The 27,739-nt window shown below is 45.2% G+C and overlaps 1 protein-coding gene and 1 long non-coding RNA gene across 3 annotated transcripts in view; both read right to left on the bottom strand.

The window, feature by feature from the left end:
• Positions 1-15,115, bottom strand: part of LOC144105552 (uncharacterized) — a 64,206-nt gene extending 49,091 nt beyond the window's left edge. For both annotated transcript variants that reach the window (XM_077638669.1, XM_077638670.1), the window contains exon 1: positions 14,985-15,115. In XM_077638669.1, coding sequence (XP_077494795.1) covers positions 14,985-15,104 — 120 coding nt within the window. In that variant the 5' untranslated portion in view covers positions 15,105-15,115. The remainder of the gene's footprint in view (positions 1-14,984) is intronic.
• A 2,960-nt stretch (positions 15,116-18,075) lies between these two features.
• Positions 18,076-27,375, bottom strand: LOC144105742 (uncharacterized). Its single transcript, XR_013308872.1, has 4 exons — positions 27,229-27,375; positions 20,245-20,312; positions 18,694-18,780; positions 18,076-18,247 (listed from the first exon to the last, which is right to left on the bottom strand). It is a non-coding gene; the product is annotated as an uncharacterized LOC144105742 (long non-coding RNA).
• Between the last annotated feature and the right edge of the window lie 364 nt (positions 27,376-27,739).

Genomic DNA, 27,739 nt, shown 5'->3' with positions numbered 1-27,739 from the left:
CTAAGTGAATATGACTATCAGATTTATTCGAACGCTTGCGAACGTATCGCCAGAATTCAGTAGGACGATTAGAGGCACTGTTCTCTAAATAATCAAGGTAGGACTCATGATCCCGCTTGTACAGGCGTTTGCAAAGGGGACGCAAGCGGCGAAATTCATCTGCCCATGTATCCAGCCCAGGGCGTTTCGCTTTATGGTGGGCCCGCTCCTTAAGTTTCAGCGCTGTTCTAAGTTCTTTGGAAAACCAGAACGGAAACTTGCTGCGAGTAGGAGTGTGCATAGGTATGTACTGGCGCATACCATTGAGAACTATTTCAGTGAAGCGACTGACTTGTTCGTCAACATCGCTGATTTCGCTTAAAACAGACCAGTCGACAGAAGAGAAGAAACCGAAGAGACCAACGTAGTCGCCAAGTGCGTAAGCGAAACGGGGGGAATTCCCCGCACGATTTGAATTAGCAGAAGGTGGGACAGAAACCGAAGCCGTTATTAGAATTGGAGGATGAAATTTGTCACAGCGAGTAAGTGAGATGTCAGATGACGAGACTCGAACATTTTCAAAATTAGATAAACAAATGTCAATAATAATAATAATAATAATAATAATAATAATAATAATAATAATAATAATAATAATAATAATAATAATAATAATAATAATAATAATAATAATAATAATAATAATAATAATAATAATAATAATAATATTAATAATAATAATAATAATTTTATTGCCATAACATGTTTTTATACATACAAACTCGGGCCTGTCAAAGCCAAGAGAAGGCTTGCAGGACTAGGCCCGGCAGCAACGGCGAGCGAAAGTATAAGCAATAAAATATCATGGTAAGTGTACATACACTGAAATATAACTACTAAACAAATTAAATAGTAAAAAAGAAAACCCACTGTAACAATGACGTGCTCTCTGCATCATTTTTCCTTATAACATCGATTTCAACATCCGTTTCAACGTCGCTTTGGAAGTGGCAGAAAATACATGATCAGGAAGACTGTTGAATATTGCAGGGACATATACACCTCGTCTTGCTTTGCCGTATCTGGTTGAGTATTTAGGAACTATGTAGCGCTGACCTTTACGTAGGGTTCTGGTAGCAACTGATTTAGTCTTGAAATCAGGATTCCAAAAGTGTCGGAGAACTACTGTTTGTTTATATAATCTTTCAAAAGACGGAAGGGCCAGAAATTTAAACAAGTTTCCTCGAGGGGGAAATGAACGTTCGTAGGCAGTACTTTTCAACATGCTTTTTAGAAGGGTATCTACACGATCTTGCCGGTTGGCAACCTGGGGCCGAGGAGCGCGGATGTGATTCACGTCGGCTCCGGAAATTCTGTCTCGTTGTGCCAGAAACGTTTATCGGATGTTGGATTCAATGATACCTTGTGCATGGGAACACGTCAGGACCACGTGGATACCAAATTTGTTACTGTGAGTGCAACCGTTTGTCTGTTGCTATCGATTTTGTGCGGACCGCCTGGGACGCGCTAGGCGTCCGTTAGGCCTAGCCCATCTTCGGCCGGAGACGCCGGCCGGGAGGCCCCTGCGCCGCCGGTCAACCGCCGATTCTGTGGACCCACCATGTCGATGGAGGTGACCGTCGAAGGTACGGACCTGGATCCGGAACATTATGACGGCAGCTGGGTCAAAGTGCTCCAACGAAAGGTTGAAGCGAAACACCAACGGAAGCTTCTCGAAGGTTCCAAGGAGAACGCCAAGGTGGAGACGCGCCGTGTCGGACGCGGGGAAGCCGGATACAAAATTGCAGGTGGGGCCGTTTTAGGCCCTACCAAAGCGGTCCGGAGGAAAGCGGCTGAACGATCGATCGCTATGAATCTTCCGAGATTCCCGGATGAAGGCATCAAGGTGATTCTTAGGCCTCGTGAAGGTCTGGGCGTGATTAAACGCACGTCGGGCCCGCTGATCAGTCAGGCCCTCGCCAAGGCTGCCGGACTCGGCTGGTCGGAGCAGGACTCATGGTGTGTAAACGGAAAGCAAGGTACGGTGCTCTTTCATTCCTTGGACTTTAACCGAGGCGTGAAGGTAGCTGCAATCCGTTGCTTTAAACTCGACGACAACGAGCACGAAGTTGTGGCCAATATGATCGCACCGGAGGATTGCGGGCGAGGGGTAGTCCACGGGATCTCTGAGAGGTTCACGGAGGAACAGTTGCTGAAAGCACTGAGAAAGGATCCGAAGAATCCAGACGTCGCTGGAGTGCGTCGGATGGGCAAGACTTCTACTATTATTATCACCTTTCTGGAAGCTGACGTTCCAAGGTTTGTCAGGATTGAAGGCATGCTCATGCCCTGCTGGTTGTTCAAAAAGAGATATGAAGTCTGCTTCAGGTGTGGAGAACTTGGTCATCGCTCCGATGTGTGCGACAGTGAAAACCCAAAGTGTCGTGGCTGTGCGGTGGTGTTGCCGGCCGAAGATCATCAATGCGTTCCCAAGTGTCGCCTATGTGGAAAAGGCCATCTGACGGGTGACAAGCATTGCAAGGAACTCTTCCGTACGCCATACGTAATCAAGAAGAAACAGTGGGAAGCAAAGTTAGCTGCCGAGGAGGAGGCCAAGAAGCAGCAGCAAGTCCGTTTCAGTCGTAGAGATGGCCGCAGTGCGTCCCACGAGCGACCCTCGAGCCATCCGAGGTACCGTTCCGCTTCGTTTCCTCGCCTGCAGCCGCCTTCGTCCAAGACGACGACGGAGGGCTCTCGATTGAAGCAACAGCAGCAGCAGCAGCAGCACCAGCACCAGCAGCAGCACCAGCAGCGGCAGCACCAGCAGCGGCAGCAGCAGCAGCAGCACCAGCAGCAGCAGCAGCAGCAGCGGCAGCAGCAGCAGCAGAAACAGCAGCAGGCGTCAAAAGTGGATTGTGTAAGTAGTGTCTCTCAGGACTCAGATGAAGTCAAGGCTCTCAAAGACCAGAACCGATTATTACAAGCGAAAGTTAAGGCGCTGCAGGAACAGGTTATGGCGATAGGCAGGACTTCGCAGCCGATGAATGATGTAACGCAGCCGGGGCAGCTGCCGCGGAAGGAGCAGGCAGAGCTCCCTAGGGAAAGTCCTCCAGCAACAAAAAAGAAGAGAGGTTCAGAGGAGGATCTTGAAACCCGTATACAAGGATTAGAAAGACGACTCAATAAAAAGGAACAGGATGATCAGATTTTTCAACAGCAAGTTATGGCCGCTTTGGAGCACCTGAGGGCTGCTATGGAACAGCTGCGCGCCGATATGGCAAGCAGAGACGAGAGAATTCAGTGGGTATATCAGGAAATTATTAACCTTCAAAATGGCTCTGCGTCACCGTAGACATACCATTTGGCAGTGGAACTGTAGGGGCTTCGGTCGCAAACGCGCGGTACTCCAGACTTTTTTGATGAGCAGTGACAAACCCGAAGTAATCGCGTTGCAGGAGTGCGGTAAGCACGCCAAGCTGGCGAGTTACAAATCGTACGTAGGACGAGGTGACAACACGCGAGTAGCCACTCTCGTCAAAAGGAATATAACGGTGTTGCAGCATGATACCGGGACTACAAATCTGGACCATATTCTGATTGAGATAATCTCGCAAAAGAGGAAACTCAATAGTCTGTTCATTCTAAATGTGTATAGCCCGCCACGCCAAAAAAGTCCTTGCGGCTTCGATGAGCTCTTCGCGAAAGCGCGCGTGATCTCGAAGGGAGGGCCCCTTTTGATAGTCGGGAACTTTAACGCGCATCACCCGGCATGGGGGTATAAGTACACGCAGGTAAAGGGACGCGAACTATGGACTAGTATTCAGCAGAATGGCCTAGTGCTTCTGACGGATCCCCTAAGACCTACCCGTCAGGGCAACAGTGTTTCGACAGACACGTCCCCGGACTTAACTCTAACCGGAGGCCGCATCTCTGCCACCTGGTGCAACACGGACGAAAACTTGGGTAGCGATCATAAAATTATCGAAATTGTAGTCGACAACGGACCACCGGTTGCCCGCACCAAGAAGGTGGCTTCGGTGAACTGGGAGGCTTTCCGAAATGGCCGCACGGGGCAGGAGGAAGGCATAAGCAACATTGATGACTGGAGTAAAAATGTCCTTCAGTCGGTCCGCGAGGCAACCGAGGAGGTAGAGGTTGACGAAGAAGTCCAGGGAGTAGATCGTCACATGGTCCGTCTCTGGCGCAAGAAGAAGGACCTTGAAACGCGGATTGCGGACAAGAGGGGGAACAGGAACTTGCGAAGACAATTGGCCTTGCTTAACAAGGAAATCGAAGAGTACGCGCTCGTTTTAACAAGGCAAAACTGGAACAACATTTGCGACCAACTGGACCGAAACATCGGGAAGGCAGGTACGTGGCACTTGCTTCGGCATCTTCTAGATCCGGACAAGTCCAAACTGGAGGCCAGGCAACAACTTCACCGGCTAGTACATACATTTGACGGGACCACGGATACGCTCATATCCCAAGTCCGGGACCGGTACTTGAGCTGCGCGACGGGTACAGCTGAACCGCTACCAGATTACGGGGGGCAGGAAAACCCGGACTTAGATAAACCGATAACGGTTGCCGAAGTCCGGGCAGAAATAAACAGATTGAGGACCAGGACTGCCGTGGGTCCGGACAAGGTCAGCAACCGAATTCTAAGAAATTTGGACGACACGTCGATCCGACATCTCGCTGCCTTTATGCAGGAGTGTTGGGAAGCCGGTCGACTGCCGACAGCATGGAAGGACGCGAACCTTGTGTTCCTCCCGAAGCCGGGAAAACAGCCGGGTTTCGAGCACCTGCGTCCCATTTCGCTCACGTCGTGCGTGGGCAAACTGATGGAACATGTGATTCAGACCCGGCTGAACCGATTTTTTGAGGACAAGTGTTTATATCCAAATACCATGATTGGATTTAGACCGCATTTGTCGGCATGTGATGTCATGCTGCAGCTAAAAGAACAGATAATAGAAAATCCAACGCTAGACACCAGGGTGATCGTTGGTCTAGACGTGTCGAAAGCTTTCGACAACGTAAAGCACTCGGCCATTCTGGAGGGTCTGGCTGCGTTAGACGTGGGTGTTCGTACCTACAACTACATACGCGATTTCCTTACAAACAGAACGGCATCTATAAGCATGGGGGGTAACACACTGACGGGTATTCAACTGGGCAACAAGGGCACACCGCAGGGATCGGTGTTGTCCCCGACCCTGTTTAATATCGCCATGCTTGGCCTCCCCGCACAACTGGACAAAATTCCGGGGCTGAACCATACGTTGTACGCAGATGACCTGACTCTGTGGATGTGCAGGGGCAGTGATAGCCAAATTGAACTGACGCTTCAAAGAGCTATAGATGTAACAGAAAAATACTTAGAACCAACCGGTCTCAGGTGCTCGGCCGAGAAATCGGAAGCGCTATTTCTCGCGCCCATGCGGTCGCCACAGCGTCGGCGCATAAAGCAGGACGGACCGTATAACGCGGGAATCACACTCAGGGTCAACGGTAATGTAATTCCAGCGGTGGAAAGCATTAGGGTTCTAGGATTACGAATTCAGGCGAACGGCAGGAACTCGGAAACGATTCAGAGACTAGAGGCTAGCACCAGTCAAACTTGCCGACTCCTAAAACGAATCGCTAACAAACATGCGGGTATGAAAGAAGCTAACCTCCTTAGGCTAGTGCAATCTTTTATAATCAGCAGGATAGTCTACGTGGCACCTTATTTGCGGCTTTACCAGGCGGAAAAGGACAAACTGGATGTTTTAATCCGTAAAGGGATAAAAACAGCACTAGGTTTACCACCCTGTGCGCCAACAAAAAAGATTTTGAGTCTAGGGGTTTCGAATACCCTCGAAGAGCTCATTGAGGCTGCAAGGACCTCGCAGTATCAGAGACTTTTACGCAGTCGTACTGGTCGCAGCATTCTGGAGAAGCTGGGGCACGAGCCTCGAGCGTGCTCGAGACGTACGGACCTGGTTCCTAGACAGGTTAGGGACAAATTAAAGATACCCCCACTCCCCAAAAACATGCATCCCATCTGCCATGAGAGCCGGAGGAAGGAAAGAGCAGTAGCGTTGCAAGCCCGCTTTCAGGGCAGACAGGATGTCTTGTATACGGATGCCGCACAATGCACAAACAGTTCGGGGCACATTTCGGTAGCCACTAGGGAAAACGGAGGCCCGGTAGCGTGCTGCAGCACCAGACACTCGACAGTAACGGAGGCGGAAGAGTTGGCCATTGCGCTGGCTCTAACTCAACAACAGGTTAAAATTATCGTGAGTGACTCAAAATCAGCAATTAGAAACTTTGACGCGGGCTGCATTTCAGCTACAGCAGCACGAGTGTTGGCCGGCAGTCCACCACCGGCAGAACTGGTAGCGCTCATCTGGACACCCGCGCACCAAGGGTTGAGGGGAAACGAGAAAGCGCACGCACTGGCCCGAGGATTAGCTACTTTCCGGGATCCCAGTGGCGTCTTGTGCACAACCCCTTCCCCCTCGCGCGATGAGGAGCTCCTACAGTTCGAAGACGACCTTAACACGTATCAGGAAATCCTAAACCATTACAAATTAGGCCGAGCGGTACTTCCAAAAGCAAGTAATCAGCTAACCAAAAACGAAGAGGTTGCGTGGCGCAAGCTCCAAACCGGAGTATTCCCTAACCCTCAGCTTTATAGCAAGTGGCACCCTGAGATTTTCAGCCCCAGGTGCAAACGTTGCGACGGCATAGCGGACATGATCCATATGGTATGGACATGTCCGAGCTTTGGACAACTTGACCGAACAGATGAGTCCTGGGAGGCACTGCTTCACAACGAGGACGAAACTAAACAACGTGAAGTCATCCGTCTCGCCCTTGCCGCTGCTGAGATCCAAGAGATCCCGGTCGACGGCTGAGGGGGAGGACATGGCTGGGACCGAGCGGCGCCTCGGATACCCATCATCCTTTTGACGGGTGCTAATAAATGTTATTTCTCTCTCTCTCTCTACACGATCTTGCCACCTTTGCGAACAGTGCGCAAAAACTGTGATGCCGTACCTTATAACACTATACGCTAGTGCATGCATGATTGTCTTTTTTACAGATACAGGAAGGAAAGATTTAATTGTAAACAATAGCCATGCAGTGCTACGTAATCTGCTACAAATACATGCCATGTGACTGTGCCAAGACAGGTCACTGTCGAAGTATATACCCAGATATTTTATACGATAAACATTTTCAACAAGAGCGCAATGGCAATCTTTACCGTTGTGGCAGTGTAAGAAAACAGATTCAGTCAGTACAGTTGTCTTCAAGGGGTTTCTAAAACAAACTAATTTTGTTTTTTGGTGGTTTACCAAAAGACCATTCAAAGAAAACCAGTGCATAGCATTACCGATATTTTTTTGCAGTAAGGAAACCGCAGTTTTGTATGAAATGTGCTTTGTTAGTAACACCGTATCATCGGCGTACTGAAAGACCAGGGAATTTGTTATCACTGACGCGAAGTCATTTATAAATAGATTGAAAAGTAAAGGTGACAGAACGGACCCCTGAGGAACCCCAGCCTTCAACATCTGACGGCTGCTCACGGCTTTGGTATTATCAAGGGCTACGACTTGTGAGCGATCTTGCAAATAACTTTTTAAAAGGTTATGAAATGGACCCCTAAATCCAAGTAGGTACAATTTTTGTAATAATATTTCGTGATTTCGTGATATTTTGTATTATTATTATTATTAATATTATTATTATTATTATTATTATTATTATTATTATTAATATTATTATTATTATTATTATTATTATTATTATTATTATTATTATTATTATTATTATTATTATTATTATTATTATTATTATTATTATTATTATTATTATTATTATTATTATTATTATTATAAGGGAATTCAGACCATTCCAAGTTTCTGCGCTCCTGCTCTCCCTCTCCCCTCTGGACAGAATGCAAATGCTGTTTAATTCTCTTTGTCCCCACCTTGATATATTCGAAAATTCTCTCCCTTCCTTTATATTGGATGTCCGTGACGTTCCACTTTGAGCATTCTTCTTCTCATACATAACTTCCCCTGTCATGCATTTCGTCTTTACTACACTTGTGCATTTGCACCGGTATTATATTATTTTTTTCTCTCCTTAATTGTTCATCACGTGTACTTGTTTTCATTAATATTATTTCTTTAATACTGTGTACTCACGCCTGATTGTCTGTAACGCGTTCACTAATCACATTTCTTATTGTGTATGATTGTATTTCTAGCTTGTATTTCAGAGGTTTCTTATTCATTCATATTAGTATTGGCTTTATTCTTGTTTGTATTTTGTTATATGCCGCACTTGGCTGTTATCGGTCGTTCTTGTGTTCATTCTCTTTGTTTATTGTTTCATTAGTTATTTATATGTCTGTTGCCTGTTACAGCTGTTTTCATTTACCGCTGCTCTCGGTGTTTTCTTCTTATCGCTTTTTTGCTTCATGCCTGCTGTCGCGCCTAGTTTATGTCTTTTTTTTCTATCGCCTTGACTGCTGCATTACCTCCCCTGAGTGTCCTCCTTTGTGGTGAAATAAATTAACATTTTGTGCGTGTGAATGGTGTACCAGCACCAAGACCTTTGGGTTGTTCCTGGGCACCGAAAAATAAAGATTGATTGATTGATCATTATTATTATTATTATTATTATTATTATTATTATTATTATTATTATTATTATTATTATTATTATTATTATTATTATTATTATTATTATACGCCCAGTGATAGTGCCCTGCGTGCTCAATTTAGAACTTCTGGAAATAAAGTAAATGCCCTCATTCGTGCAGCCAAGCGTTCGTACAATAGAAACCGCTTCCATCAATCTCGTCATAATGGCAAGAAAATATGGTCTCTTATAAACGAGGTGAGGGGTTTACCTTCAAAGTCGACTAACGATGTTCAGAACAATTTTGGTTCAGATTTATCAATGGTCGTTAACAACTTTAACCAATTTTTCGATAAGTTTTCTGGGGTGTCCAAGCATTCATGTTACACTGCAAGCACAACTAATCCGGTAGTTGAATCCGCTTTCCTTCCCTCTATCACGGAAGAAGAAGAGTACTCTTTATTAGGCAGCTCCGACAGGCATCAATCACCAGGAGTCGATAAAATCCGCATGTTTAATCTTTTCAGGAATTTCGGCATTTTGAAGAAAGTCCTGTTAGAAATTTTAAAAGGGATAATTGAAAGCGGAAGCATTCCTGCACGTTTAAAAACAGCCGTTGTGCGGCCCCCTTTTAAAGGCGGCGATGCCAAGTGTGTGCTTAATTACCGCCCCATTTCCATCCTGCCGAGTTTAGCGAAAGCTTTAGAGAAACACATATTCTTAGTAATGAACAGCTTTATTTCTAAATCGGGAGGGTTTTCCGATTGTCAGTATGGGTTTATCGAAAAAAGAGGCACTCAGGCCTTACTAGAAAAAATGAGTGACCACTTGTTTTCTTCTCTAGAAAGAAATCTCGTATCATGTGCACTTTTTTTGGATGTCGCAAAAGCGTTCGACACGGTATGCCATGCTATATTATTAGATAAGCTCTACAATTTTGGATTTCGTGGTCCTTTTTTTCGCTTGTTGCGTAACTTGCTTACAGATCGTTCCCAGCTTGTTTCCATTTCAAACACCTGCAGCTCCCGTGTTTTTCTCAAGGCTGGCGTACCACAAGGTTCCGTATTGTCTCCCTTACTTTTTAATATATACGTTAAGGACATGTGTACTGTGCTCCCTACTTGCAAACTATTTCAATATGCGGATGATACTGCACTTGTAGCTACCCACGTGAACTCTTCCAACGCATTTTCAATGCTTCAGACTGACGTCAGAAAATTAATGGATTGGTTTGATATGAATTTAATAGATGTTAATCATTCTAAACTAAGGTTAGTTTGCTTCCGCAGCCCACTCATGTGTGTGTCACTTTCTTACCCCCTTTATCTACACTCATCATGATGTATAAACTGCTCTTGCCCTCCAGTACAGTTTTCAGATTCCGCAAAGTATTTGGGGATTTGGTTTGATTCCGGTCTTCTTTTTTCTATTCACTTATCCTACGTGTGTGCAAAACTTCGCCAAGTCGTCTGTTTGTTGTATCGTATTAAGATGTTTTTACCTATTTCGGTGAGGAAATTATTGGTTCATTCTTTAGCCTACAGTATACTTAGGTATGAAATCACAACTTTTGTTCATTGTTCTGGTATCTGGCATCAACGTGTAAAAAGATTGTTAAAATGCATGCTAAAGAGTGTTACTTAAGATGTGTGTACTCCGCAAGATGTCAACCTTTTTCAGATGCTAAGGATGCCCAATTTTCGATCCCTTTTTGTTCATACTGTTGTACTAAAACATTTCGGGAGCGATACATTTAAAGTCCCCATTGTGCTTCCCCGGCCTTTACGTCAGGCTCCTGCATTTTTAGTTCCTCGCGCGCGGACCAGATTTGGTAAATATGCTCGAAATTATTATGTTCCAAATATATTTAATGCTCTTCCCTCTGAAATTAATTCCTGTGAGTCTATACGTGATATTCGCAATAAAAGAAATGGTGCTTAGAATAAATAAACTGTATAGTTCAATTTCTATGCACAGCAAAACTTTTCGGTTCCCACCTATTTTGTGTTTGATGTGATATTACTTACTGTCTGTTTTGTATTTTTAGTGTCTCCTTTTAAAAAAAAATATAGTCAATTTTGCGGCCGAGTTTGGCTGTCGACCCTCAGGCTTCGCGTGACAAGCCACAATGATGGCTTAGGCGAACCTGGTTTCTGCTATTGTATCGAGTTTTGTTGAATAAAATTATTATTATTATTATATTATTATTATTATTATTATTATTAATATTATTATTATTATTATTATTATTATTATTATTATTATTATTATTATTATTATTATTATTATTATTATTATTATTATTATTATTATTATTATTATTATTATTATTATTATTATTAGCGCATGGTGTGTGTGGATACGTTCCCCTCACCCCACCCTGGCCACCTCCAATTCCGCACTGCCTTCGCACGAACTACATCCAAAGACGACGAAGGCAGCGCGAGACACGTGCAGAGGGTTGTCACGTGATCACGGAACGTTGCCACGTGTCGGTCATCTTGGCAGATGCGTACCATGGCTATGCTCTAAAAGCCATTGCTCAAGATAAGCTTTTCTGCTTAGCGCGGTTTCTGGAGCTCTAATTGCGATAGAGCTCGCACGGTGAATGAAAAGCTTACTGAAGCACAGTGCTTTTCCTCGTGTCTTGCTGAATATAATTTTCGAAGACGCTGCAGGTAGCTATAAGATTGTCCTCGGAAAGGAAGAAGAAATTCGCTCTGCAAGGACCCTAAAACAGGTTTCAAACGCCATTAGGCATTTTTATATGAAAAATGACAATATTCCAAAATTTGAACATTCAAAAACACTTGCTTATTCATTGTAAAACTGGTTACATTTTTTTTCACGTTTACTTCAGGAACGTTAAGTGAGCTTTCTACAGGAATTTTTGTCTTTGAAACATTGCCAGATAGTGCGATGTTTAAAAGGTAAAGGGTTGGGTTCGGCTTAATGCATTAACGAGGATATAGGCGCCCTATGCCTGGCCACTTTGTAACGACTGAACAGCAAACAAAAACTATATTCTTTAATTCAACTGTAGCTGGTATGCCACGTCATCTGTTCTGCAAGCACGTGTACATTCCTCCTGAACAGTCCTTGTCATTCCAGGGTCATTAATTTTCTGGCATGTCATGCGAAGTAGTGGATATCCATTAACTTCCTGCCACGTAAGTGTCTCTACACACACTTAACCTGGTGCAAAATATTTGCTATGATTGACACTATCGCTACATACCTCGTTATAATCTAAGGAAAAAAAAAATATAAGCTAGAGAATTTAATTCAACTACAGCTGGTATGCCTCTTTTCTGTATAGCATTAACTTGTACATTCCTCTGTAAATGTCTCTGGCACTCCAGGATCGTTTAGTTTCCGACATTCTCCATGAAGTAATGAGTATTCATTAACTGCATGTCGCGCAAGTGTGCGCCTGCGCACGCGTCGAAAACAGAGAACTACTGCGCAATACAGGCCGTGCTTGAAACTGCCGCTCTCTACCGTGGTCTTATTTAAGGGTAGAAAAGCAAACATTTATACTCCTGAATTAAATCATAGATGGAATTCCTCTTATCTGTGGCACAGGCTCGTGCACATAACCTCTACAAGTGCCTCTGAGACTCCAGGTTCATTTATTTTCCGAAATTACGTATGAAGTAATGAATATCCAGTAAGTGCGTGCGATGTAAGAGTAAGTCACTGCGAACGCGTCACTGAGCAGGAATGTTTTTTTGGACCCCTTGTAGACTACGTAAGGTCTGTGCATTGCTGGCAAAACAAACAAAGAGCAATGCTCAAAGGAACGAGTTCATCCTTTCACGGGCTGTGCTACTTGAGTTATCTATGATATTACTTTGAAAGTTTGGACTCGTGTACGTCGGCTAAACCGGCAGGTGTGTCAGTGAAATATTATTTGAACAGCGCTGGCCTGTGCGTAACAATGCGGCCGTTCAATTTAGGGAACAGTGTGAATGGTGCAAGGAGTGTGAGCTGTTGTATACTATAGAACGGATTATAAAGCACGGGCTCGCACTGAAATTGAAACGATAATCAATAAGGCACTGTTGTTGGCCATAGCTGGAGGACTGTATGTTCTTTCGAGACCTTCAATTTTACTGACCGTCAAGGAATTTGGTCTATTCCTACTTCCTAGGTAACGAGTCTCCGGTTAGGTTTTTCTGTGCTCTCGCCCTGCTTTCCTCTTTCACGGTGACCATCCTCCGGTTGGCGAATCCTCCGCTGTCGCCATGGCCTCCTCCTGCTTCCAAGGTAAACACCCTCCGGGTGGTTCCCGTGGTAACAACTCACCGATCGCGCATTCTCCATTACGCACTCACCATAGTCACCACGAACACCATCCTCCGGTTGAGGATTCCTTCTCTCTCACGATAACGTCCTCCTTCTTCCACGGTGACAAACTTCCGGACTATTTCCGTGGTAACCAGCTTCCAGTTAAGCCTTCCTACGATCTCGACATGCCCTCTTCCTTGCAAGGTAACTCTTCTTCCAGAGTAACAACTCACCGGGTGACTCCCATGGCAACCACCCACCGGCTCCACCTTTATACCCTCTTGCCCTAGCTTCCTCCTTCCTGAGCAGCCACCCGGAGTGACCACCCACCGCTTACGAATCCCTCCGCTCTCGTCATACCATCCTCCGAATGGTTCCTATGGCAACGCACCAACCGGTTACTCCGACTACTACTACTAATAATACTAATACTACTAATACTAATACCAATACTACTGCTACTAAGATACGAAACCCAGGAACGGGCGCTTAACAGCTGTCGCTGTGAAAGTGACAAAGCGCGCTTTTTATTGATTCCCGGGCGTTACTTGCTGGTTAACACACCCGCACCCACGTTTTTCTTTCTTTAACTTACCAAACTACTGAAACCTATATTGTAGATTTCTCTCCTCTGTGTTTATCTCTACATGTGCGAGTGAAACAACTAGTCACTGCATGGGTTCCCGCCTTAAATGACCTGCGCTTTTTCTTCCTTGAATAAACAGCTGTCAGTCCACGTCCGTGACGTCGTATTCAATTCCTTGCCTCCTGTCCTCGTCCGTTTGCGTAGTTTCTGGCCTTCCTCGACCTTCCACCAACTAGCCCGCAAGAACGTCCAACTAAACCAGCAATTCTAGTTCCCAACAAAGTAATTTCATCATCATCCTGCACTTCCGCTCCAATTCATGTTTATGGGGGTTTAACGTCCCAAAGCGACTCGGGCTATGAAGGAAGCCGTCGTAAAGGGCTGAGGAAATTTCCACCGCCTGGGGTTCTTTAACGTGCACCGACATCGCCCAGTACACGGGCCTCTAGAATTTCGCCTCCATCGAAACGCGACCGTCGCTGCCGGGATCGAACCTGCGTTTTGCGGGCAAGCAGTCGAGCACCTTAACCGCAGAGCCCCCGTGTTGGCTATTAGAGCTTTGTCGCAATGCTGGATGCCTATGTATAGTTCGGGCATATGACCAAATTTTTGTAGCGGTAGCCGAGAAACGTAACCAATGAGCCACCGCGGCGGTCACCCCAATTCAGTCACCGCGTATTTTCATATGTCTCTATTTTTCCTAGATTTCTTTTTTCTGTACTCTTCATTTGCATGCTTTCCTCCTTGCAAAACCCACTCCGCAACAGAGTAAAATGTCGCTCTGTGTAAAAACTGGCGCAATTCTCTACATTTCTTTAAATAGCTTCTCTCTCTCCCTCTCACATAACAGAAACAAATCAAGCTTCGTGTTGAATCTATTCGCCTAAAATTTGTATTCACTACTAGAGAATACGCAAAAGACTACATATCATATAGACGAGTGATCCCAAGCAGTCGAGATAACGTATTCAAGTAGAACAAATAGCATGTACAGCAGTAGACAGCCGACGTGAGTTCCTATGAAACTTTTGCTGATAGGTTCATTTTTTCATTTGTCCAACTTCTGACAATAATATCTACCAGTTATTTCTTTGATATGCCCACAGCCCTTACAAAAACTTCTTTAGACAGTCTGTAGACTGTTCATAAACTTCTGTCAATAAAGTCTGTTGACTCTAAACACGAGCCCTAGAGAGCAGTCTATAGGCAATACAAATCCTATACACACGGTTTATAGACCATCTTTAGATTTATGGCCATTCACTTTTAGTAGACTTTTGTCTATTGATAGTCTAAAGACTAGGAATAGAAAAAACAAATATATATTAGAAGGAAATAGTCTATAAGTCTATAAACTGTCTATAGACCATTTTTGTAAGGGAGACACGCTCAGAAAGCTAATGACTTCTGCTTCAGCAACCTAATTCTGTTCTAGTCTGTTGCGAGCTTGCCAAAAAGCTCGCTTTAATGAACTTACCTTGAAAGCATCCACCATGGTTTCGTGTTCCAGCTGGTGCTTGGCTTTGCAGGAAGCAAGCGGAAAAGCTAGCAGTAAAGTACAGGCGGCGACCAACGCAGATGTCACAAAGGGTACCATCGTAGCGCCGGGCAAGCAATGTACTGCAATTTCGCACCGCGCGTCCTATTTATTACGCCAGACTTGACGTGTGTCAGCCAAGCCTTTATGATATGAAGGCACGTGTAACGAAAGAGATCATTCTTTTAACGTTCGCTCGTGCTGCCCGCTTAGTATCTCCGGTTTAACCGTACTCGACCACAAGAAGTTTTTTTTTAATATTACTAACGAACTCAGCACATATATTCTGGCCTTCTAATCCATTGCTGGCCTGAGCAGCAGCACGTGATAGACAGAAGAATCAATCACTGTACATGTGCACAGAAGAAATCAGTGGATCCGAGTATAGAACATGAGAAAAAGTATTAAAATTTATGCAGTATCTATAAAAAACTTCTCGCAATGAGCTTAAAAAAACGTAACACAAAAACCACAATCTGTCTGGACAAAATGGTGGATAAAGCAATGGAAAAAGTACACGTGGTGCAAAGATCCAAGAACGCCAGCTTTGCACGCAACCGAAATATAATTCGAAAGATATTGTTTTAAAGACAGAGATGCCTTAGCGGTCTCTAAATGGTATCTGGTTTTTGTACAGAAGGCGCTTGGTGTGTGTGTGTGTGGGGGGGGGGGGGGGGTAAACTTTTGAAGTAGGTCGGAATGTAATGAGTACGTATTCTAGTACCATACCTTGTAGATCATCGTGGCTTGCAAAAACGGTATTTAGGCCTTAACCGATAGGAGGAATAGTACGGAGCCAGGGGTTTCATGAACCAGAAATGTTTTAAACAACAGTCTGCCTCAAGAGCTTGTTGAAATTCGGCTTATAAAGTATTCTGAAACGCTGTGCGTCAGCATTCATGCATACGTTTTTATTAGACGGACTGCAATATATCGTTTATTCTGTTTGTGCTAGCGAACGGCATAGTGCCCGTAAGCATTTATCTCTTTATTGCAGAATACTCTAGCCTAAGGCTTCAGTAATCATTTTTCTTACCAATAAGGACATGTAATATCTTACATTGTAGAATAGACACGATTCTTTCTCCTCTTCCCGTTCCCCAGTGCAGAGTAGCAGGCCAACCTCTCTGCTTTTCAAGTAAATAAACCCTCTCTCTAGACACGATACGGCTCGAAGTTTTTTACAAACGTAAGCAATGTGGCTGTAACAAGAAAGGCCGCTCTCAAGATACAAGCCGAGGCACTTTACTACAGATGAATACTGTACAGGCTTACGAGAGCAAGATGTACAATGTGACCAATGAAAACGAGAGGTTAGTCAAGGCTGACGTGCTTCAATGGATTATGGAAGCAGATTTCTTTGATTTTCATTTTCATTTCCTTAAAGACCCCCTGTAAGGGGTTTTACATAAGGGGTGGGGTTAACATGAGGAAGCAAACATTTTTCATGATGACAGGTGGGATGTGATTTTTTCTAAGAATTTTTTGTGTCTTTGACTTATGCTAATTAAGTGAATTCCAAACTAGTCCATATCTTTTGTGGCAGCAGACTGTAAGGAAGAGATCACGTCTTAGGAATTATTAGCAGAAGTTAAAATCAGCGTATCATAGGCGTATTGATCTAGGGCAACCACTATGGCGCCGTGGAGGTCGTTAGCTATATTACTGATTAATAACAGACTGAGTAGAAAAACGTACATTCTTGGTCAACAGTCTTAAGACCACAGCGTTCAGCTCCAGCGAAATGACTGTTCCTAGAATGCTGCGTGTAGCATATCGTTCAAAACACAAGTCAAGCAGAAAGCTTGTCTACCACAAGAAGAAACCTGCTAGCATTTCAATGTTTATTGTTTTTATTGGTGTCGTATAATGGCTCTGTTATGCGGCTGAGACAAAAAGCTTTTAGCGGGAAGACTTTTGGCCAAGACTGTACATATTTAAGAGACTTAAAGGGGCCGAAAAACTCAGGCTGTTCCATTTACGTCGCACTATGCCTTTATGGCATCAAATTTCCGTTTTCGCGAGAGGACGTTCACTTCGGACGGATTCATATCTTTACTCCTTGCTCTTCACGTTGTGTCTTCACCTTCACGTTTATGTTTGTACATTCCACACACGTGTACGCGGCAAGAAAACACGGAGGGAACCAGAACAACGAGAACAGTGTATGCTGTGCAGCATTGGGGAAAATCGCGTCAGTTGTTTTTCCCCCCACCGGTCTGTACACGTGTAGATTAAAGGTGTATTCCAGATTTCTTTGATCATTAAAGCCTCTACATTGTCTTACTGTTTCTTCAAGAGCATCAACATCGCCGCACTATTCACAGTATCGTCGGAGCAAGGTTTAAAGTATTTGTGACCGAGTCGTTGCTCGCAGGTAGTTTGTAATTTCAAGTTGTTAAAAACAATTCGGACCAAAGGAGTTTGCGTTAAAGCGTGACACTTTTTTGACACGACGCTGCTGCCAGAATGGCAGGATTGAAGTAAAGGTAGTGGCGCTGAAATAAATGGTTTTAATAAACGTGTCAAGGTCAGAAAACGTTGAGGTGATTCTGTGACTCGTGTTCGCCGCGGCACACATTCTTAACTATACAACTTCTGCTTCTGTAACAGTGACAAATCGCATTATGATAATATGATCGTGTTTATACAACTACCTTCACCTGGGCGTGTTATCTTGACGAAATTTTCAGTGGGGTGTTTCAGAAGCGGTTCTGAGTGAACTTTTAGATACATAAGTCAGTGAGATGTTTCTGGGTGCACTTCTTGATGCGCTCGTCGTTGAGGCAATTCGATCTAACTTAAGACGCCTGTATACGGTTGTAGCTGTTTCATGGCGTTTTGAAAACGGTCTGTGTTCTGTGGGTATACTCTGTACATAAACGTCTCGTCGCTGTTTCGGGATATTTTGCCACATCTCGAGGATGGGCTTTGGCGAATGGCGTTAGTTAACAAACAGACTACACAGAGAAAAAATTCCGAACGTTATAGAACGAATAGAAACTAGCTTTATTTTTTGCCTGTGCGCTAATTTAGGTATATGATAGGAACGCCGCCGCTTCGGCGAGGATTTTACTGAAAAATCTCTCCGCAGGACTTATTGTCAAAATCGAGTGCTCCGTCATCGAAGTTGTCTTGGAGCTGGTCGATGCAGGTTTGAGGGGGACTCTCTTTGACTTCATTTGACACCCGCAACACGCAATCTGCGGATGCAAAAAAAAGAAAAACTTGCCTGCATTTTGATCGGCAAAGTTAAGGAAAGAAGTTTTATTGAGCAAAGAAACACTTAGTAAGGCATCTAAGAAAATACGAATAGATGAAATTCAGTAAAATAGAAGTAATAAAAACCAAGCAAAGGACCTAGTACTAAAGCACTTTGATCGCATAGTGATAATTAGGCGACTTCGTATTTTTTCTGCTCATACCTTGAAAATTACTTTTTGCTGACTGCTTCTTCTAGGTGATGTAGTGTAAAGCTGGAAGGTCACGAATAGAAATGTTGTCATGCCGTTTTCTGCCAAAAGGCTTTTATCGGGCGGAGAGCACGTGAGAGCTAGTGTTAGGGGTTTCTCTCCCCACAGCCGACTGTCTCGGAATGCGAAAGGTCTTATTCAATCTCTTCAACACAGTGTCTTGGAATATGGCTCACCTTGATGGTTATTCACAGTAAACTCCTTGAGAGTGCATTTCTCGTAGTCTGATTATATGTAATGATCTTTTACGGGGTGGTCAAAATCTGTAAAAAAATTTAACAGGGATGTAAGTTGTGATATTTGGCCTGAACTTGCCAAAATTCTAGTGTGCTAAAATATAATAACGCCATTGTAGAAGGTTCCAAATTACGACAGCTCGTGTAGTTTGGCAGTTGTTTCGTTTATGTTGAATTTAAGCGAAATTAAATAAAAAACAAGAAATGTGCAAAAGCTATGTCCATGTTGTTTCACTCCCCTATGACCGCCTGCGCTTTGAATCTCAGCCCGAAGTGCGTGACATAGAAAGAGGAATTTTTTCAACAGAATAGCGAATGTTGAGCCTTTTAGATATTTTCACTTTGTAACCAATGAAACCGTAACAACGAACATTTCCTTATATTGAGACTCTGCATGCCCGTCATTGGGTCAATAAATATTCTTACGGATTTGAATTGCTATTTGTCTGTACTATATTTATTCAGTATTTAAAATGAAGATTGGTGGTAATAGCGAGTTTTTATCGCGCAAGCGCATCTGAGGCCAAAGAGCGCCATGGCACAAGGTATTTTTCGTTTGCTCAAAGTGGGGTCAAAGACCAATGGCCCAAGCAAAATGAAGATTGCCCAATGCTTTAATTTCATGTTCTGAAAAGAGCACAAACCACGAGAAAAGACTCCACGGTCTGCTAATCAGCTCAGGACATTCGCAAATATGGTTTTATGTACGTGAAATTATACCTCCGATCTGGTGAAGCTCACCGAAGTGGCATTGATAAAATTTTAGTGTGACGTAAAATTGATTCCGAGAGGTAACTTTATATCATTCGTACTTTCATATCTTTTACTTTGGTATGCTTCTGGCTCATTTCAGAATTTCACTATAAAATGGTACAAAACTATGTTTGCTCTGCTGCTGATAACGTAATAAAAAGTTGAACCCTTTTAGGGAAGCATGGTTCACCTTTCTACTTTAATTATTTCAACATATATTTGTCTCGATCTTAAGCCTATAGGTAAAATTTTCTCTGAACAATTTACTGTAAATATTCCCCTAAATGTCTTCGGTAATAGCAAGAATGGTGCCTTTTTTTAGCAGTGTCTTATTACGCATGTGGCTTGAGTGCAAATATGAAGTCAAGTTATTGGACACCATTCTTGTTATCACTGCTGGTTGACGAAAAACCGTAAGGCAAGAGATTTTCAGTCTTGAAGATGAAAAAAATAAGCGAAATACGAGCCCAGCCACCTGTCATCACTGATATCAAATTCGACATGTGGCATCATAGTCATCGTTCATCTGTGCTGTTGCAAATAATATTAGTTATTCTGTTATTGTTCATGTCACTGCTATTCCTCATATCATTTGCATGAGTAATAACATGCGGTTATCAGTTCTTAGTAGAATAACTCTTCTGCGGTGCAGTTGCTTCTCTCCGAATTTCAGCTCTTTTGTTCCGCTAATAAACAAGTTATCTGTACTGTTTGTAGCTGCAGGGCCTGCCTGTTTACCATTGTCAGTGACGACGACATTCCTGTCAGGCGTCGGTCCTGGTCATACAAAGTAAGTGTAGTTTCACCTGAAACGAGACCCAAAAGCGCTCAGCTAGGAGAAACTGCTACATGAATATGGTTTCCAAAACCCGACCGCTGAGGGCAAGCATAACACCTTCATCAAGAGTGGACGTCCTTTCGCATTATCGCGAACTAGAACGGTCATGCCTTACTGAAAGAGGTATTTACACGTTGCACCCTCGCGCGGAGGGATCGGTAAGAAGTCGCATTGAGTGGAGTGTCATTTAGTGAGGTTCAGTAGTGGGCGGCAGACACCTTCTGGATTTCCACCCGCACGGTATTCGGCATGGAATGGCGTAAACACTGATCTATGCAAAAAAACTTATAATGGTGACGTAAAACCTGGCAGGCCTCTTGGCACTATATGGGGTGAGCCGAACCGTCGCGATGCCTTTGAAGCGCTTGGTATGCTTCCCACCGCCCACCAACCGCCATTCTACAGCGCATTAACCACCCCTACTAACTCTTCCCTCTCCAGCATGGCCTCTTGGATCGGTGCCTAGAACACACACACACACACACACCTTGGCTCTTTCACCGAATCGAGTTGACCTTTAACAGCCATCTCGTATCGTTCTCGAAGGCCGTGCAGCAGTGTGCATATAGTAAGCATCAGCGTTAAGCAGCAGTCACCTCAGCGTCAAATTTGCGAGCAACGACGACTCTGCAAATCTTTTAACTAATCAGTAACTTAGTTTCTTCGATCATTTCTCGTCATAGAACCCCACATTATGCTGCATTTGTCCCAAAGTAGCCTAAACGAACCAATATCAGGAAGCATGTGAGCACGCTTATTTTTCGTAATCATCACCACCGTCGATATGGGACCTACAGGCTGTTCACTCAGCATGCTGGAAACTTCGCTGAAACGTTCTCCTCGACGGATGCACGGCGGATGCGCGGCGTCGTGTCAACTTAAGTACATCTAGCACCGTGACGTGTGCAGGTGCAGTCTGGCTTGACTAGGCTATTTCCTCATAAAGCCCTCCTCTATGCTGCGTCTGCCCACAGGAAACCTACAAGGAACTGATGTAAGCAGCATGCGGGTACGCCCTTTCTCCAGCCCCACCAAGGCCGATGTGGTGCCCACAGCGGTTTTATGTGGGCCATCCCAATTGGGCTTGCGGATGTTTTTCCGACTTATATCTCACAGATATGTTGCAGTTGCACTCTGGTACCTTATAAGTGATTGATATTGGCAGCGTGACGGTACGCCTGTTTTCTAGCCCCGCCAAGGCCGATGTGGGGCCCACAACAGGTTTGTGTCCGCTGCTCTAATTTGGTGTTACATAGTTTTTCCTACGTAGAACCGATATTTATGTTGCACTTGTCCTTAAGTATCGCACAAAGGACTGATGTGGGCAGCATGCGGACCCTGCCCGGTTTCGACCCAAGCAGCTAAGGTAATCGGCCCGATGTTGGGAATGTATTGGCAAATGCTGGTCCTACATTGTTCCACTGTAAAGCCATCTTTTTTCAATGTTGGGCCAATTACCTGTGTTGCTTGGGCAGCCCTACGACAGCCTATGTGAATACCTACGATTATTCATGTGTGCAGCCCAACTGGGCCGGCTGAGGTTTTTCCTGTATAAGGCTCACACTGGAGTTGCATCTGTCCTATGCTCAACAAGAGACCAACTTGGGGTTGGTGTAGTCCTACCTACGCTGATATGGTACTCACGTAGTATCAGTAGACCCAAAATAAGTTTGGGCTTGCCCACTTGTTTCCAACGGGTGGGCAACGTAGGTATTAGGGGGGTTGCACCAGGCCTACTAGCCCATGTGGGATTAACAGGGGCCTGAACGTCGTGAGCTAATGGGGAAACCTTATCCCGGAAAGAATTATTTTTCTGGCTTTTTTGCAGGTAAAGAAATCTATTTGAATCTTTTGATCGCGTTTCTTGAAAACTATCACGATAATTCAGTAATGCCACTGTACCGAGTAAGCAAATAACCATACAAGTGATTTTTGTCCGCCTGTCTGTGAAAAAAAAAACTGCCACGGGCGGCAACTCTGTTGCAAAAACTATTGACCTGTTAAAAAACTTCATATTGCCGCCAATGTTTGCAGTGTTTGTTCGTTTTTCAAATCTGCCGCGACACCACCTTATCGCTTTGTTTGCGACGCAAGACGCGACTAGATTTATCTCGATTGAACGCAGCCAGGCAAAGCTGATTCTACGTTGTTCCGGCATGTTCTAGGAACTTTGCGCCCTTTATCTCGAATGTTCGCTATCAGCTTTAAATTGAGCACGGCCGACAGCTGCGAGCATTCTGTTCGACGACCGCCGAGCACTCTTGTCGCTTCGCCGCCGCCGAGTGATTCAGTCCATTTTGGGTGCAAGTCAGCCCAATAAACAGTTCTTTTAGAAGACCCTTTCGTCCGTCTTCATCGCTGCTTCGACTGCCGTCACCACTACGTGACATCTGGTGGAGGTGCTGGGTAGCAGCGTCTTTTCGCTGTCTGGTGCGGTCCGGCAGTTTCCCGAACTCAGGCTCCTCTCCCTGGAGACGTCGGCTGGCTCGCTGAGCTGCTGGTTCGTCCTCGGGTGTGAAGCGCTTAGGGCTGGGTTCTCGACTTGAAGGGGGCGTTCGGAACATGGAAGTACCCAGCACCTCCACCAGATGTCACGTAGTGGTGACGGCAGTCGAAGCAGCGATGAAGACGTACGAGATTCCTTCGCCCTCTCCGACCCCGCCGCAGAAGAACCGCCTGACCAAGAGAACTCGCCCACTTTCGACATCAACCCAGCCCTGCACCGGAACAGACAAGACCAGATCCGCAATCTGCTTCAAAACTACAGTGAGTGCTTTTCGACATCGCCGAAGGTGCGACAGACGCCAATTGCCAAGCATCGCATTATAACGGATCAACACGTCCGACCTCTCCATCAAAGCCCCTACCGTGTTTCTCCGCGAGAACGACAAGCCATCCGGGACCAAGTCGAAGAAATGCTTCGCGACGACGTCATCCAGCCTTCAAACAGCCCATGGGCGGCACCGGTTGTTCTAGTGAGAAAGAAAGACGGCGCACTTCGATTCTGCGTTGATTACCGCCGCTTGAACAGCATAACAAAGAAGGACATCTACCCCCTCCCCCGCATCGACGACACACTGGACCGCCTCTGCAACGCCAAATATTTCTCATCGATGGACCTCAAGAGCGGCTACTGGCAAATTGAGGTCGACGAAAGAGATCGCGAGAAGACAGCATTCATAACTCCGGATGGGCTGTTTGAGTTCAAGGTGATGCCATTTGGTCTCTGTTCCGCACCAGCGACGTTTCAGCGAGTAATGGATACAGTGCTGGCAGGCCTGAAGTGGCAGATTTGTCTGGTATATTTAGATGACGTCGTTGTCTTCTCCTCGAACTTTGAAGAGCACCTCAAAAGACTTCGAACAGTACTAGACGCAATCAAGTCGTCTGGCGTAACCTTGAAAGCAGAGAAATGCCACTTTGCCTACGAAGAGCTGCTGTTTCTAGGCCACATCGTTAGCAAGGAAGGAGTACGCCCAGACCCGCAGAAAACAGCCGCTATTGAACAGTTTCAACCGCCGGCCGATAAGAAAGCAGTGCGCAGATTTCTCGGACTATGCGCATATTACCGACGATTTGTGAAAAACTTTTCGCGCATCGCCGAGCCCCTGACCCAACTGACGAAGGCAGACGTGCCGTTTAAATGGGAAGCGCCGCAAGCAGAAGCCTTCAAGGAACTTCAGCGTCGTTTACAGTCCCCACCGATCCTTGCGCATTTTGATGAAAACGCCGATACTGAAGTTCATACCGACGCAAGCAGCGTGGGACTAGGCGCCGTTCTCGTTCAAAAACGTGACGGGCTGGAGAAGGTCATCGCATACGCTAGCCGTTCCCTTTCTAAGGCCGAAGCTAACTATTCGACCACTGAGAAGGAGTGCTTGCCATCATCTGGGCTACGTCGAAATTCCGCCCCTACCTCTACGGACGGCCGTTCAAGGTGGTCAGCGACCACCACGCGCTCTACTGGCTTGCCAATTTGAAGGATCCCTCTGGCCGACTCGCTCGATGGAGTCTGCGTCTCCAGGAGTTTGACGTCACCGTCCTTTACAAGTCCGGACGCAAGCACACTGACGCCGATTGCCTCTCACGAGCCCCTGCAGATGCACCGCCGCTGGACGACGATGAGGACGCCTTCCTGGGACCCATCAGCGCAAGCTCTTTTGCTCAGCAGCAACGCTCGGACCCCAACCTAAAAGGCCTCATCGAGTACCTGGAAGGCAAGGTTTCTTCAACCCCCGCTTCATTCAAGCGAGGACTGTCTTCTTTCTGTGTGCAGAATGAGGTCCTTGTGAAGAAGAACTTTACAGCGAACAAAACAGCCTACCTCCTTGTTGTACCTACTTGTCTCCGCGAAGAAGTTCTACAGGCTTCACACGACGAGCCGACAGCTGGACATCTCGGGTTTACTCGCACCCTCCGCCGCATTCAAGACAAGTATTACTGGCCCCGACTGTCTGCCGATGTCGCACACTATGTGAAAACATGCCGACATTGTCAGCGACGAAAGACTCCTCCCACACGACCAGCAGGATTTCTGAACCCCATTGAACCTCAATCAAGACCCTTTCAGCAGATTGGCATGGACTTGCTTGGCCCTTTTCCAACGTCAACATCTGGAAATAAGTGGATCATCATAGCGAGCGACTACCTGACCCGCTACGCCGAGGCGAAAGCCCTACCGAACGGAACAGCAGCAGAAGTGGCCAAATTTTTCGCGGAATGCGTTCTTCTTCGACACGGCGCCCCCGATGTGCTCATCACGGACAGAGGAACAGCATTTACGGCGGAACTCACGCAAGCCATCCTGCGCTACAGCCAAACCAGCCACCGGAGGACAACTGCATACCTTCCGCAGACCAACGGACTGACCGAGCGCCTGAACAAAACCATCGCCGATATGCTCGCTATGTATGTCGATGCCGAACATAAAACCTGGGATGTCATCCTGCCTTACGTCGTCTTCGCCTACAACACCGCAGTGCAGGAGACCACCCAGATGACGCCTTTTAGGCTCGTCCATGGCAGGGATGCCACGACCACGCTAGACGCCATGCTGCCCAACGTTACAGAAGAAGAGAACGTCGACGTTGCCACTTACCTTCAACGCGCAGAAGCTCGAAGGCTTGCCCGATTACGGATCAAACATCAGCAGCGGTCCGACGCCAGACGCTACAACCTACGAAGACGCAACGCGGAATACAAGCCAGGAGACCAAGTCTGGGTGTGGACGCCCATTCGCCGCCGTGGATTGAGTGAAAAGCTTTTGCGCCGCTATTTCGGCCCGTACAAGGTTCTTCGTCGGCTGGGTGAACTGGATTATGAAGTCATCCCTGACGCAATGACTGCATCCCAGTGACGCCGCGTACGACCAGAAGTTGTCCATGTAGTCTGTCTGAAACCGTATTATGCGCGCTAAAGGCCGCTGCATTTCCATGCTCTATTTTCGCAAAATCCGTTTTTTCCCTTACTAGTCGCATTATTTGTTTCAATGCATCGGGTCGATGCTTCTTTGAGAGGGGAGTAATGCCGCCAATATTTGCAGTGTTTCTTCGTTTTTCAAATCTGCCGCGACACCACCTTATCGCTTTGTTTGCGACGCAAGACGCGACTTGATTTATCTCGATTGATTGCAGCCAGGCAAAGCTGATTCTACGTTGTTCCGGAATGTTCTAGGAACTTTGCGCCCTTTATCTCGAATGTTTTCTATCAGCTTTAAATTGAGCACGGCCGACAGCGGCGGGCATTCTGTTCGACGACCGCCGAGCACTCTTGTCGCTTCGCCGCCGCCGAGTGATTCAGTCCATTTTGGGTGCAAGTCAGCCCAATAAAGTTCTTTTAGAAGACCCTTTCGTCCGTCTTCATCGCTGCTTCGATTGCCGTCACCACTACGTGACAATATGGCATATTTCTAAACCGGCTGTGAAATTGAGGCAAAATATTCGAATTTGTCAAGGTTGGTTAAAGTCCATATTTACGTCTATGCTCAACTCAAGTAACAAGGAAACTGCATCTTGCACTTTACAGGGTTTTTCATTGAAGACTAAAAAATAGGTTTTTGAGGTAAATATATGTAGCTTTAAGCGCAGTATTACTAGTGTTTGCGTACAACAGGAAACCGATAAATCGGTTTAAGTAGTCAGCTGGAAGTAATAATAGAATAAGTATTAATAATTAACTTTTTAACTATTAAAGTTAGGCGCCTAGTTCCACTTAGAGATTTGCATCCGGCCGTCAGTAATAGCTATGTCAGTTTTTTATAATTTAGAAAATGCGATTACCCTTGGCGATGTGGCTCGAAAAAATTTAGCTTTATTCACTAGTTACGTGTACTGAAGTGGTTGCTTTGCTGCATGCTTTTCGAGAGCGCATGAACTGTGGCACGATGCAATCAAATTTTGCCGAGCCACTGCACCGAGGATAATTGCGGTTTCCAAATTGTAAAAACTATATGACTGTTACTAACGACCGGATTACAAAATTCTAATTGCAGTCAGTTGCCTAGCTGTGATATATAAAAAGTTAATTATCGGATATTAGCTAATGACCTTACGAAAGACAATTACCGGCTTTCCGGTGTCTGCCAACACTGGTATTGCTATGCCGCAGAAGCCTCATTTTTTAAAAAAAAGCTTATTTTTGAAAATGAGTTTTTTCTGAAACATTCTGTGTAAAGAGTTTTATGACATAAAGGAAGACAGACAAGAAGAGAAGACTTCCAAAGTGCTCTAGTTTCTCCACCTTCATGGTACAACTCAGTTTCATTTACCGACGGAGTTTTTAACAAGAATTTGTTTCAGATTCACCTAGATTGTATAACAAGAAATAACCAGGCAAGCTAATTCACAAAGTGGAAAGATGTGTTAAATGCTCAAGTTGAAACGTACGCATTGTGCCCATTGAGGCCCTCGAGAAAGAGAACATAAGTTGCGCTCAGGGGGTCCTTGTCGAATTCCGTCCTTATCGCAGTGAGGCAGTCGAGGTCTCCATCCTCGTCGATATCGTACAAAGCAATGCCGTACGGGAAGTTCTCAAACGCCTGAAAACAAAAATTTTACAGGGAATCAGTTCGCTTGACTCCGAGGAAATACGATAGCATTTTTCTTTCACTCATCAATCTACTGCAGTTGGGAATCTCTTGCAATTCAAATTTTATTTTGGCTTATTCCAGTGAAGTTCCTATTCTATACACATACTGATTATATTATTCTTTCATTTCTATTCGTATACATCTCAGCTGGTTCGTTTTTGTTATTTTAGTTGAGTCATTCCTTATCGTTTTCATCACGTGAGCAGCAACTGCAGGCTTCCACGACTGTCAGGCGGAGGCTTGACGCAGACGCCGGGCAGTTTTCGCTTTCATGGCGCTCCTAACGCTCTAGAAAGAAAAAAAAACGG

This window comes from Amblyomma americanum, chromosome 9 (assembly GCF_052857255.1).
Source record: "Amblyomma americanum isolate KBUSLIRL-KWMA chromosome 9, ASM5285725v1, whole genome shotgun sequence".
NCBI lineage: Eukaryota > Metazoa > Arthropoda > Arachnida > Ixodida > Ixodidae > Amblyomma > Amblyomma americanum.
Note: the sequence above shows the minus strand (reverse complement) of the source record. Positions and strands in the feature narration are given on the sequence as shown.